General features: G+C 39.2%; 1 protein-coding gene across 1 annotated transcript in view; it reads right to left on the bottom strand.

Annotated features, from left to right (window-relative positions):
- Nucleotides 1–13892, bottom strand: part of LOC125485397 (dynein axonemal heavy chain 5-like) — a 77677-nt gene extending 63785 nt beyond the window's left edge. Inside the window, exons 1-4 of the mRNA XM_048608013.1 lie at nucleotides 13872–13892; nucleotides 10505–10675; nucleotides 4618–4996; nucleotides 394–665 (exon numbers count right to left, since the gene is read on the bottom strand). Coding sequence (XP_048463970.1) covers nucleotides 394–665; nucleotides 4618–4996; nucleotides 10505–10675; nucleotides 13872–13892 — 843 coding nt within the window. The remainder of the gene's footprint in view (nucleotides 1–393; nucleotides 666–4617; nucleotides 4997–10504; nucleotides 10676–13871) is intronic.
- Nucleotides 13893–14449: the final 557 nt, after the last annotated feature.

Raw genomic sequence — 14449 nt, 5'->3', positions numbered from 1 at the left:
GCCTACCTGGTTTCCGAAGATAGGGGAAAACCAGTGGTGAGTCTTAATGAGAAGAAGCTTATATCCCAAACAAAATGTATTGCATGGCAGTAACCAGCCACAAGATACATTACTAAGTTGGACATTGCCACCAAAAGTATTGGGAGACCTGTAAATATCGATCCTTCATCCTTTAAAATGTTCTGCCAGACCCTACACAGATTCTTATGACATCATCACACTGTATGGAGCTTAAAGCAGTTTCCAAAATAATTGCTTTGACAGCCATTACACTAAATAATATCACTCACTTGTGAGATAAACATTAGACTGAATAATTGTATATGTACGTAGTATGTATGGTGGTCCAAGAAAGAAGCACACTACAAGAAGTGAACTAATGAAAAAATTTACCTGAGCAATTGTACGATCTGGGCACCAACAACGAATCAGTAGGAGTTTACGGAAAGTGTCCAATATGTTATCATAGTCATCAGGGAGAGGAGCCTCTTCTGGAGCTTCATTATCAAACCACTGCTTCCAAGCTTTATCATTTTTTGCTACCTGCACTAATAGTTGAGTGAATGGGAATGAATGAGAAAGCTGCACCAAATTTAACCAAGTCATGTCAAGGATCCATTTCTTTGGTTTAGGCTCCACAGAATTGAGGTCTAAAGAGGCACCACCTGTGCAAATAAATATTGTATTTTTGGTTATTACCAATGAACTGAGAAAAATTAACTGCTAAAGGTTTCATTCCTATTAATTTTGAAACCAAATGCAATAAAACAATCTTTTGAAAATACATACAATTTAATCATCTTTCCCACTCTGGCACTTGCCAAAAATCCAAAATCTGAGACTTAATTCGGTGTGAGAGACAGATAAAAACTAGAAACAAATTTGATGAAGTTCTCCAGTTCTGGGTGAGAGCAGGAAATGGCACCATTGCCATTAACGTATCAGAAGGAGGGTTGGGGGATGGGATCCAATTAGCTCTTGGGTTGCACACAAGCCAATATAAAGTTTTGAATGCAAAATTAACATACAATCTTCTAAGCAGGCGCATGAAAGAGCTGTAAAGATTAAGTAAAATGAGAAAGGAGATAGTTTGCATTGATTGAAAGAAAGTGAATCAGCCCACAGTGAAATACACTCTCAAATGCAAGAATTCATGCAACTGTAAATCCTAATTGTTGCACATGGTACAGATTAAGTCTTAGTGTATTGTCAACAGCCTGCTTGGGAGAATTTAGAGTAATCTGACGAATCATTTTAGTTCTATTGCACTTATGTTTATTAGCTGTAATATTTAATGTTTAATGGCATGCTGTGAGGAAAGGGGAAAGAACGTTACCTGCAATGTGTGCAATTAGTGAGTTGTTACAATCTTTACAATGCTGAAAATTGTTGTGTTTTGATGGTGCTATGAGGAAAACATTACTGCAGTTATGCTTGTGGGCTAGAGCCTCAGAATAAAGGGCTGACATGAGGAGAAACATCCTCACTCAAAATCTTGTGAACCTATTGAATTAAATATCATTGAGGGTCGTTGATATACTCATGTTTTTGGGGATTTGAATGATAATGTGGGAAGATGATGTTGAGCTAGAAAATTAGCTATAATCTTGTTAAATGGTGCAGCAGGCTCAAACTGCCAAATGGCTTTTTCCTGCTCGTATTTTCTAAATACCTTGGCTTTGCAAATCGTGTAAAGAATTTCTTCGTTTTAATACAATATTTAAACTACTTCAATGTTCTAATCTTAGAGAAACTAATAAAAAGCATTTACAATGTAGCAATGCTTATGTTGGCCATTTTTCAACATAGGCTTTATATCATTTTGGCAATGTAAAGACAGGCCAATGCACATTACATTCATAAAATCTTACAGCTAATAAACGTAAGTGCAATATAACTAAAATGGTTCATCAGGTTACTCTAACTTCTCCCAAGTAGGCTGTTAACAAATTCCATGGTTTTAGTTTTAACTGTATTTTGTTCCAAAGAAGAATCATATTGGACTCAAAACATTAACTCTGTTTCTGACTCCACAGATGTTGCCAGGCCTGTTGAGTTTCTCCAGCACTTTCTGTTTTTTATTTCAGGTCTCAAACATTTGCAGTGCTGTGGTTCTATAACCCACAGATGTACTATACTCGAATTTCCAGAAAGCATTTGATAAATGCCACAGCAAAAGTTATGGTGAATCATAAAAGCTTACGGTTGTAGGTGTCTTTTAAAGCTAAACGAATGATTGGGGCTGGGGGAGGGGGTCAACCAATGGTGTAGCAGACCAGAGACATGGGTTCAAAAACAAAGTTGCTGGAAAAGCTCAGCAGGTCTGGCAGCATGTGTGAAGGAAAAAACGCAGTTAACGTTTCGGGTCCGGTGACCCTTCCTCAGAACTGAACAGAACAGAGACATGGATTGATGGTCTCCATTAAGGACAGTGAGGAGCGGCCATAATCAGTAGAAATGGGGCCAAAGGTTTTTTCCTGAGAGGTAGAGGGCAGCACTCTTGCTTCTCCTCACTCACAAGGTGAGCTCAGAAAGCACTTCGCTTTGAGGCTGGTTGCTCCTGTCTATCTTACTCCTGACGCCCTGGAAAACCTGTCTGTTAATGTTAAAAAGTAAATCAGACTCTGAATCTTACCATGGGAGCTCGATTTGAATATTATAAAAAAACCATACCACTTTTCCAAAAACAAGACTCAGACATGCTTCTTCTTCCCATGCCATTCAAGAGGCAACAGATACCTCTGCAGTAAGCTCAAGACATGTTCCCTGATTTTCAGCCTTTAACCACCTCTGGAGTTTTCCTTTGATAGTGGGGTGATTACCATCAAATTCAAAGTTTTCAGTTTCAAAACAAAACTATCATTAGGAGACCTGTACTCAGTCCAGCCATGTTGGGAGGGACAGTACTTCTATCCTAAATAAGGTTCCTGGATAATTGCAGCAAAGCCCAAGAACTGATAGGGATAGAATTATCCAGGGAAAATTCAATGATATTTGTGCAATTTCCGTTGGAAGATTATTAGTTTTTCTTGAACCTTACTGTCTTTTCAAACAAGGTAGAATCATAAAGTTAAAGAATCAGTACGGAGCGAGGCCAGTCAGCCCATCAAATGTATGCCTGCTCTTGGTAAAACAATCCACTCAGTCTCAGTCCTCACCCTCTATTCCTGTAGCCTGAAAGTGTATTTCCCTTGAGTGCCCATCCAATTTCCATTGGAAATCTTTTATCAGCTCTACTTTCACGAGCCTCAAAGGCTGCAAGTTCCAGGTATCACCACACATTATGTGAAAAGAGAGTTTCCTTATATAATCCCATATCAATTATCCAAAACCTTAAAATTGTGCCTCTTAGTCTTTGTGCCATCAGCTAATGGGAACAGCTTTCCTTTGTGTGGTTTATCTAAAGGTAAAGTATCTTCATTCTGAATATCTCTGAGCTGAAACTTTCAGTCAAGCAAATGTCTTCATAGCTCTTCACTCTACTGCTGTATAAAGTTCAACATATCTTAGGATCAGTGAGTAAAGTTAATATCTATTCATTTAGCAGCTTATTTATATCTTTTAAAAGTGCTTTTTAAAATAGACTATTTAAATATTTGATCAGGGAGTAAAGTTATTCCCTTGATTAAAAGTTCTCAATGCCTTTGCTGGATGTTATTTTGCTAGAACAGTGACAGGCATAAGACAGCTGACCAGGCATTTTCAGATACATGTAAAACGACCTGACAGCAAAGCACAGGCTCATTACTTCATCGTTCCCCAATGCATTCAGCAGAAAGTCAGTAATGTTCTAGTACCATTAACAGCGATATAACACTTCAATTATTCATTTTAAACAAAATTGACAGTAAGTGCAGAACTGGACTACATGAACGCATTGGACATGTTTTTTTGTCAGATGCTTTCAGTCAAGATGATCTGACTGTCAGGAGTCTCCTGGACCTAAGACACTAACTTCCATTAGTCACCCAGCACAGAATTATATTTGAGCCTGACACGATCATCTAAACACATATATCCAAACTTGGAAATATACTGTCACTGGTTCAATTTTCTGGAACTCCCCACTTAACAGCACTGTTGGTGTACCTACTTTTACACATGATATAGTTGCTCCCAGATTTTAGTTTTATTGACAGTTTATATCTTGCTTTGTTAGTTACATGATTATATTTGGTACCTTGAAAAAATTCAAGTAAGTTAACCCAAGATATAAAATAGATGAGTGTATTAACATCTACACTGTGTAATATGGCATTCAGAAAGTTAATCAGTCACATAAATGAAAAACTATGATGGAAAATGATTTGTATATAATATGAGTAGCTATTAGTCAAAGTCTACAATCACTGATGTTGCATCTAACGCCAAATAATTAACTTTTGGCATTTGTTTACCAACTGCTTTCTGAATTGTTTCGGAGATAGTAGGTAACATTTCTGAAGAAGGGTCTAGGACCGAAACGTCATTTTTCGTGCTCCTCTGATGCTGCTTGGCCTGCTGTGTTCATCCAGCTCTACACCTTGTTATCTCTGTTTTCTGAATTGAGCAAGTTTAGCTTCCAATATAGATTTTATCAAAGGTACTCTTATAAATAATGTTACTAGTGAAGGTTACCTTTTATCAAAGTCTGGAAATCTTCATGAGAAATCTTCTTGGACTGTAGATCAATCTTTAGTGCCATGAGCAGTGTAAAGAGGAATTTGTGATTCTCATACAGACCCCGAGCTGTATACCTGAACACTTCATAGGTGAGATATTCAATGATATTTGCAATTCGCTTAGAGGTGACCTGTGATTTTGCTGATCTCTCCATGGATATATCAAAGATACCCAGGAACTGTCGAAGTGATGTCTGATACATCACATTCACTAGACTCATTTCAACAATGAGGAAATAAAGATTGCTGCCACGTGAAGCAACAGGCCGATACTCCTCACGAGCTGTGTTAATCTTCACCTCTGTCTGTGCAGCAGTGCTCAACTTTTCACTCACCTGGAAACAAAATGAGATTTTTTAAATTCATAAGTGATCTTATGACAATAAAATAAAGTTTGTGTTGCCAAGGCCAAGGTGGCTGCCAAAGATTACTGCTGGCCATCTGCACATGTGTAAGTGGTGGTGATAACATCACCTCACTGCCTCAGAGCTTCCTGGCTGCCACCTCATACTGCCCTGTCAGTCTGTTGTTCAGTAATTCTCCGATCAACTTAACTGTTCTACAATAAGTAAGGGTTTTAATGGAAATGGAAAAAAGGAAAGGAAGGGAAATGTAGTTGAGGCACAGAACAGTTTTAACTTAATGGAATAGTGGATAGTTTGAGCAGCTGAATGAACTACTCTTGTAAATGGGCTACTATGGATGTCTTCAGGCTTTACGTCCAACCTTCCCAAGCAATGATCTTGCTATAGAGTCTTACAGCACTGAAAAAGGCCCTTCAGCCCATTGAGTCTATGCCAATCAAAAACAACCACCTAACTATTCTTATCCTATTTTTCCAGTGCTTGGCCTATAGCCTGGTATACCTTCCCTTCTCAAGCACACATTTAAACACTTCTTCAATGTTATGAGGGCTTCTGCCTCTATCTCCCCTCCTCCTTATATGAAGTGAGTTTCAGACTCTTACCAACCTCTGGGTGCAAACATTATTGCCTACAACTCCTCTAGACCTTCTGCCCCTTAAGTTAAATCTATGCCCCTGGTCATTCATCCCTCCAACCAGGAGAAAGCTTCCTTCCTGTGTACCCTTTCTATGGTCCCTGTAATTTATACATCCCAATCATATCCTTCCTCAGTCTCCTGTGCTCCAAGGAAAACAAACCCAAATCTATCCAATTTCTCTTCATAATTAAAACTTTGCAGCCCAGGCAACATCTTGGTAAATCTCCTTTGCACACTCTCTAGAGCAATCATAGTCCTCCAATAATGCGAGTTCCAGAACTTCACACAAGTATATATCGTAGCAGAACCATATATTTAAATGAGGACTGTTCTTAAAAGAAACTGACAAAGCAACACCGTTCAGTGGGCGAAACCCACTGCTCATCTGATATACCAGAAATTTACTTATAGACCATAAGAATAGAGGACATAGGAGCAGAAGTAGGCCATTCAGCCCATTGAATCTGCTCTACTATTCAATGAGATCATGACTGATCTGGCAATTTTGAACTCCACTTTTTTGTCTACACAACATTCTGCAGTTTCTTACGGCCCTGGGCAGAGCAGTTGCCATGCCAGTCCATTATGCACCTGGACAATATGCTTTCAATAGTGTATCTGTAAAATTTGATGAGGGTCCTTAGAGAAATGCCAAATTTCCTGAGCCACCTGAGGAAGAAGGGACATTGTTGTGCCTTCTTGACCATCGCATCTATGTGGGAAGTCCAGGACAGGTTGTTAGTTATCATCTCTCCCGGGAACTTGACACTCGCCACTCTCTCAACCTCAGGTCCATTGATGTAGATGGGGGCATGTTCTCCTCCTTTCTTTCTGAAGTCAAGGATCAGTTCTTTAGTTTTGCCAATGTTGAGAGAGAGGTTGTTCTCAATGCACCACGTCACCAAGCCCTCTATGTCCTTTCTGTATTCTGACTCATCATTGTTAGATATCTGTCCTGCCATGGAGGTATCATCAGCAAACCTGTAGATGGTGTTCATTCTGAATTTGGCAACACAGTCATGGGTGTACAGGGAATAGAGTAGGAGGCTGAGGACGATTCCCTGGGGGACTCCAGCATTGAGTGTTATTGTGGAGGAGGTGTAGTTGTCTATCTTCGTTGATTGTGGTCTGTGGGTCAGAAAGCTGAGGATTCAGTTGAAGAGGCCAAGGTCTCAGAGTTTTGAGATCAGTCTGGAAGTCAACCTCCCATCCATGGATTCCATTTATACAGCTCGTTGCCACGGAAAGGCTACCAACATCAAAGACCCATCGCACCCCGGTAATGATCTCCTCTGACCTCTTCCTTCAGGCAAAAGATATAAATGTTTGAACACACACACCAGCAGGTTCAGGAACAGCTTCTTCCCGGCCATTATTAGACTAATGAATGGACTCTTTAACTTCAAATAATGCTGATCTTGCTAATGTTGATCTTGCCTAGTGCATGCCCTGTGCGATACAACCTATATGCCTCTGTCTAAGTTTTGTTTTCAACTCTATGATCTCTATATCCTTGCTTACTATGATCTGCCTGCATTGTTCATAAACTAAGCTTTGCACTGTACCTAAATACATGTGACAATAAATCAAACCAAATCAAATACTCCCTATAACCCTTGGTTGCCTTACAGATTAAAAATCTTAGATAAAAATCTTGCCTTGATTAGACTTAATGATTCAGCCTCAACAACCCTCCGCGATAAAGAATTCCACAGATTCACTACTCTCTGAGGGAAGAAATTCCTCCTTATTTCTGTCTTCTAAGGGCGAACCCTTATTCTGAGATTAAGCCCTCTGGCCCTAGACCCTCCCACAAGGGGAGTCAGCGTCTCTGCAACCAGCCTTTCAAGTCCTCTAAGAATGTTACATATTTGAATAAAATCTCCTTTCATTCTCCTAAATTCAGTACAAACCTAACCTACTCATCCTCTCCTCATAAGAAAATCTCTCCATACCTGGGATCAACCTAGTGAACCATGTCTGGACTGCCTTCAATTCCAATTTTTTTTTCCCTAGAGAAGAGGCCCAAAACAGTTCACAGTATTCCAGGCGTGCTCTAAGTAGTGCTGTGCATACTTTTAATAAGTTTTCTGTATTTTTATACTCCATTGCCTTTGAAATAAAGGCTAACTTCCATTTGCCTTCCTTGTTACCCACTGAACTTGGATGCTAGTTTTGTGATTCATGCACCGGAACTCCCAAATTCCTCTGTGATACAGCTTTCTGTAGCCTTTTTCCATTTAAGTAATATTCAGCTGCACTATTCTTCCTGCCAAAGCGCATAACCTCACATTTCCCAAGTTATATGTCATCCGTCAAGTTTCTGCCCATTTGCTTACCTAGTCTATATCCCTCTGTAGACTCTTTGTGTCATCATCACCCCTTAGCTTTCCACCTGTTTTTATGCCATTTGCAAATTTGGCTATAGTTCATTCACTTTCCCCATCTGGGTCATTGATATGTATTGTAAATATTTGTGGCTCCAGCATTGATCCTTGTGGCATTTCATTAGTTACAGGTTGTCATCTTGAAAATGCCCCCTTTGTCCCAACTCTCTATCTTTTATTAATTGGCCAATCCTCTATCCATGCTAATATATAACCTCCCAACACCATGAGCTCTTGCCTCATTAAGTAGCCTTATTTTTTTTGGAAATCTAAATATATTACTTCCACTGGCTCCCCTTTATCTATTCTGCTTGTTATGTCCTCAAATAACTTTAATAAGTTTATCAGACATAAGATCCCCCTTCATGAAGCCATGCTGGCTCTGCCTGATTATATTATGTATTCCTAAATGCTCTGCTATTACATCCTTTTAATAGATCATAGAATCCCTACAGTGTGGAAACAGGCCATTCGGCCCAACAAGTCCACACTGACTGTCTGAAGAGCATCCCACCCAAACTCACCTCCCTACCCTATCTCTTTAACCTGACATTTCCCTCAGCTAATCCAACTAATTTACTAATCCTTGGATAATATGGGCATTTTAGCATAGCCAATTCACCTTAACTGCACATCTCTGGAATGAGAGGGGAAACTGGAGCACCCAGAGAAAACCCACATGAGCAAGGGAAGGTTTTGCAATAAAATTCAATGTCCCAATCACACCTTTATACAAATCAGTTTTTCAAAATGCGCGAATAAGATTCCATGTTAATATAATGCCCTTATTCAAAAAACAGGAGGGAAACAGAAAGTAGGACAATACAGACTGCTTAATCCGTCATTGGGAAATTGTTGGAATCAATTAAGGAAGTAGGAATAGGACATTTGGAAAGTCAAATCACAATCCATCAGAGTCAGCATGCTTTTACGAATGGTAAATTGTGTTTGATTAGGGAGGCGACGGCCTAGAGGTATTATCACTGGACTGTTAATCCAGAGACCCAGATAATGTTCTGGGGACCTGGGTTTGAATCCTGCCATGGCAGATGTTGGATTGTGAATTCAACAAAAATCTGGAATTGAGAATCTAACTCAACAACCATGAAACCTTTGTCAATGGTCGGAAAAACCCATCTAGTTCACTAATGCCTTTTAGGGAAGGAAACTGCCGCCTTTACCCAGTCTGGCCTACATGTGACTCCAGACCCACAGCAATGTAACTGACTCTTAACTGGCCTCTGGCCAATTAGACATGGGCAATAAATACTGGCCTGGCCAGCAAAACCCTCATCCCATGAACGTGTACAAAATAATTGCTGAAGTTCTTTAAAGATGTAAAAAACAAAGTAGATAATGGGGATCCTGTAGATGTAGTAGACTTCCAGAAGGCATTTGATAAGATGCCACACAAAAGATTAATAACAAGGTAAGATCACACAGAGTTAGAGCTAATAGATTAGTTTGGATAAAGGATTGACTAACCAACAGAAGGCAGAGTCAGGAAAAATGGATCTTTTTCTGGTTGACAAGAGTAACTAATGGGGTGCCACAGGGTTCAATATTTGGGCCCCAACTATTTACAATCTATATTCGTGACCTGGATGCAGGAATAGAATGCACTACAGTCAGATTTGTGGATGACACTAAAATAGGTGGGAAAGTATGTTACAACAAAGAAATAAGAAATTTACAAGTGGATAGATAAATGGGACTAAATTTGGCAGATGGAGTTTAACCTGGATAAATGTGAGGTTATCCATTTTGATCAGAAGAATGAAAAGACTAACATTTTCCAAATGACAGGTATTAAGTTAATTGGCCTGCAGTTAGTTACCTGTTCTTTTGTTGGTCTCCCTCACTTTCTGTATAAGGTGCTATACTGGCAGTTTTCAAATTATTTGGGACTTGATTGGAATCTATGGATTCTTGGAATATTGATATCAATACATCTAGCATTTCCTTTAAAATCCTAGAAATAAAACCTATCACGTCCAGGGGACCCAATGGCCTTTAGCTGCTTTAGTTTTGCTAGTACTTTTTCTCTAATTGTGTTTATTTCTTCCCCTTTTAGCCCCTGTATCATTCAGTATTTTTGGAATTCTATTTAGTGACCTCAATTGTGAAGATCAATGCAAAATACTTTTTCAACCCCTCTGCTATTTCCTGCCTCCACATTAATGGTACTCCAGCCTCATTCTCTGGAGACCTATGTTCACTATTTTTGCACATATAAAGAAGCTAACAATCCAATTTATGTTACCTGTTAGTTTGCCCTCTTCGCTTATTTTCTCCCTGTTTGGTCATCTTTTGTGGCTTTTAAAACCTTCCCAATCCTCTGAATTACCATTAGCCTTTACCACTTAAAAATATGACTTGCAGTAAAATAACAATGGATAAGTAGATTTGAAAAAAAGCTGTATGGATGAATAGCATTTTTGGCAGTCATTTTACCTCTTCAGCTGTTATCTTAGTGACCTGAAGTACTTCAATCAATGATTCATCCTCCACCAGAGAACCTTCTGTACTGGTTAGACGAAATAACAAGTTATCTTCCAACTCCTGCATTCTCCGTTTGTTCGATGTAACTTCTTCCATCAATTGCACTCTCTCTGCTTCCAGCTCCTAGAATACAACAACAACAATCAAATGTGCTAATCATCTGGAAATTCTTGGCAACATATAGTTTCTTTCCCTTCCCCAGCAACCCATGCTAGAGTGTGTTTTCATGAATTATCCTACCACCAGCTGGTGTTTACAGCGCTTCCACTAACTTCCGATTAATGGCAATTACAAGTGGGAACTTTAGATGATATTTTCCTTTCAGCGAGGAAAATGAGAGCGGCTACAACTCTTCACTGTCTCTATTCCCTATCTCAATTGGAAGCGTAAAAAGTGGTGAAGTGTAGGACCATGCCGCTGTGTATTGCTTAACATCATACGAAGCTTATTGTTATGCATTGACATGGCAAGGATTTGGACAGCTAATTTTAAGAATAATCGTAACTTCAATTTTAAATTAACATGCCATTTTCCAGAAAGAAATCCATTTTCACACATGTGCTGGAGTAATTTTTTTCTGAATTTCTAATGTTTTTATTAGCATATATAATACATAGATTACCTTAATATGTTTTCATTGTAAAATACAAAAATGCTTCACAAAAACTGGTGCTCAAATGATAGTTGTAGATTCTTTCATTAGATACTGAAAGAAAACATAAACCATTGTAAACTACTGTAAAAGAAATGACAAGGGGGACAAATAACAAATTATTGCATCATATGCGAATAATGACAAGTACTTCTGGGTATGGCAACTGGGAAAATCAGGCTAGCATGGATGGGAGGGGCTCTACTGGGTCGTCAAAGAGGTGCATTTGAGACAAATATGTGAAAGAAAACACTCGGCATTGTGAAGAGAAACCCTCTGTGAAAAGCGATAGAAATGGCACTTAGCTAAATTCAATGCTAAATGAATAATGTTTGTTTGTTTTTACAATTGATTGACCATTTAAGGAAATGTAAAGATATTTTTGAATACAGGAATATGTCTCGGGCATGGGGAGGTCAGGGAGATAAGGGGTGAGTGTTCGAGGCCTGACATTTAATACTACAACTGGGCTGATATCCCAGTAAGCAGAAACAGCTAGTCAAGCCAACTGACTTCACTATCTGAGATAACAAGGTGCAGAGCTGGATGAACACAGCAGGCCAAGCAGTATCAGAGGAGCAGGAGGGCTGACGTTTTGGGCCTAGACCCTTCTTCAGAAATGCTGAAGAAGGGTCTAGGCCTGAAACGTCAGCTTTCCTGCTCCTCTGATGCTGCTTGGCCTGTTGTGTTCATCGAGCTGTACACCTTGTTATCTCAGATTCTCCAGCATCGGCAGTTCCTACTATCTCTGACTTCACTATCTGTCTGTCTTCCTTGCCACAATTCCAATCCACTCCCTCCTCTTGGAATGTGAATACAGCAGGTGGGATCGCTGCTTCAGCAGGGAGATGGGTGTGACATAGAAAGGTTTCACCATTCGACCTTCCTGCCTCCTCCCTGAAAATGTGATCCTTTGTTTCCATTTTTTGCCTTTCTGGGAGACAGGACAGTTCAGATGAACGTGGCATTGCGTCACCTTCTCCCTGACCCTGTGAACATTGGTTGAATGACTGGAGAAATACTTGTGCTCCACAGACATTTAGGACATTGCAGTATGCTGTACCAAGCACTGCAATGCACCTCTTTACAATAGGTGTCCAGCTTTCCTAATTTAGAAATCATTTTATTCATCTTCTTATCACATTATCTTAATAAAACTCACATCACATAGCATAGGATTTGTGCTGATTGCTTCCTGTCAGATTTCATTCAACATGACAATGCTGAGAAAAATTATGCAAATAAGGTGTATAAATCTTGAAAACTAATCTAATTACTCCAGCCAAAAATGATTAGAATACATTGTTAAAAAAAATTAGTCAAAGTAAAGTGCAATTTTAAAAGTGTTCATATTGCAAATTTAGAAATACATTTCTAAGGACTCCTTCAGAATGAAAGTGTAAATTAACTTAACTGTTTCTTTCAGTCAAAAACTTTGAAAAACTGCTAAACATTGGATTTTTAACTCCAAAGATGTAGGACACTGACTAGAACCCTAAGAGACAGTAAGGACTGCCAATGCTGGAGTTTGAGATAACACAATGTGGAGCTGGAGGAACACAGCAGGCCAGGCAGCATCAGAGGAGCAGGAAAGCTGACGTTTTGGGTTGGCACCCTTCTCCAGAAAATTTCTGAAGAAAGGTCCCGACCTGAAACGTCAGCTTGCCTGCTCCTCTGATGCCGCCTGGCCTACTGGAACCGTAAGTTGACCAACAGTGCTATTGAGAAATATTTGAGGCACATATGCAAAAGGTATAAATGTGCATTCTGACTACTCCACAGCCTAATTTACAGAATTATTCTGGATTTAGCCTTTAAATTATATATTTCTAGAAGGTGACTTTTCAGTTGTCTCCTTGCTAGTCACCTCCAAACTAAAATGTTTCACTGCTTTTTTGACTGGCCTCCCATGTTGCACTATCGATTTCAGATCATCCAAATCTCTGCTGCCCACACCCAAGCTTTTACAAGTAGCCGTCACCAATCATTTCTCTCCTTGTTGACTGAAAATGTCTCCAGTGCTTTCAGTTTAGAGTCATTTATAATTTAGGATTACAATCCTTTCATTGCCTTGAGCCAGATTTGCATGGTTTCCATTGGGAACAAACACAGCTGGGACTGCAGAAAAATGCATGTTGAGTGACATGCCTGGACAGCCTATCTCCCACGTCCACCCATTCTCAAAAGAGATAGTGAAATAGTTTTCCTTCTTTTCAAATCATCACAGTATGTTTTAACATGAGTGTATCTGTGTTCATTAAGGTAAGACATGACACTGCTATAATTGGAAGATATACCTAACTACCATTAAGCCCTATGTTTCTCAGATCGCTGACAGTTTGCCAATTTGCAAAAGTAAGTAAAAGCTCAACATCTTAACATGTGAAAAAGTCTTCTGATGAATTGAAAAAGTTCATGGAATGGATAAAATGAAAGAGTATATTTTTACAGTATTAAAATTATAGTATAATATGATAACAATGCTTAATGCTGGACTTTTATTTATTTTTTTTTCAATTTTGTACCAAATACTTAAGTATCTGCACCTAGGTATCTTGTACCTAAGACGGCACCAGAAGCGGCAACATTGCAAACTTTTCATTTGAGTGCACATGACAATAAAGCTGATTCATTCATTCATTTTTTCAATTTTTTAAAGGTTTTTACCATTACTTCTATGTATTCCATCTTGTCAATATATGTTGAGCTGTCAATTTTGAAGTAACTACTTCCTTCAGCAGAGTTATTGTTATTGTCTCTTAACAGCAATTCAACGGCCTAATTATTTTATAAATACTTCCGTTTACGGTGCTGGTTTGAAGAATCAGGGAGTCCATTTGGGGAGTTTTATGGGCTATTCAACAGCTTCCAATCATCATAATAAAGCTTGTAAGATTTGGTTATCAAGTGAGGTTGTTGACTTGCTCACCAAGCTGGCTTGTTTTTGCTCAGACGTTTCATCACCATGCTAGGTGATAATATCAGTGGAGCCTCCGATGAAGCGATGTTATTCTACTCCGCTTGGAATTTATACTGTCTGGTCCGTTATGGTGAGTACTGTCATTTCCGGTTTTGATCTGTATGGGTTTGTATAAGTGGGCCAATTCTATATGTAGGGGTAGACAATGGCCTAGTGGTATTATCGCTAGACTATTAATCCAGAAGCCCAGCTGATGTTCTGGGGACCCGGGTTCGAATCCCACCATGGCAGATGATGGAATTGGAATTCAAAAAAACAGTGCAGA

The sequence above is a fragment of the Rhincodon typus genome, chromosome 2, assembly GCF_021869965.1.
Source record: "Rhincodon typus isolate 14 chromosome 2, sRhiTyp1.1, whole genome shotgun sequence".
NCBI classification, from domain to species: Eukaryota; Metazoa; Chordata; class Chondrichthyes; order Orectolobiformes; family Rhincodontidae; genus Rhincodon; species Rhincodon typus.
The sequence above is the reverse complement of the archived record's forward strand: the minus strand, read 5'-3'. Positions and strand labels throughout refer to the sequence as shown.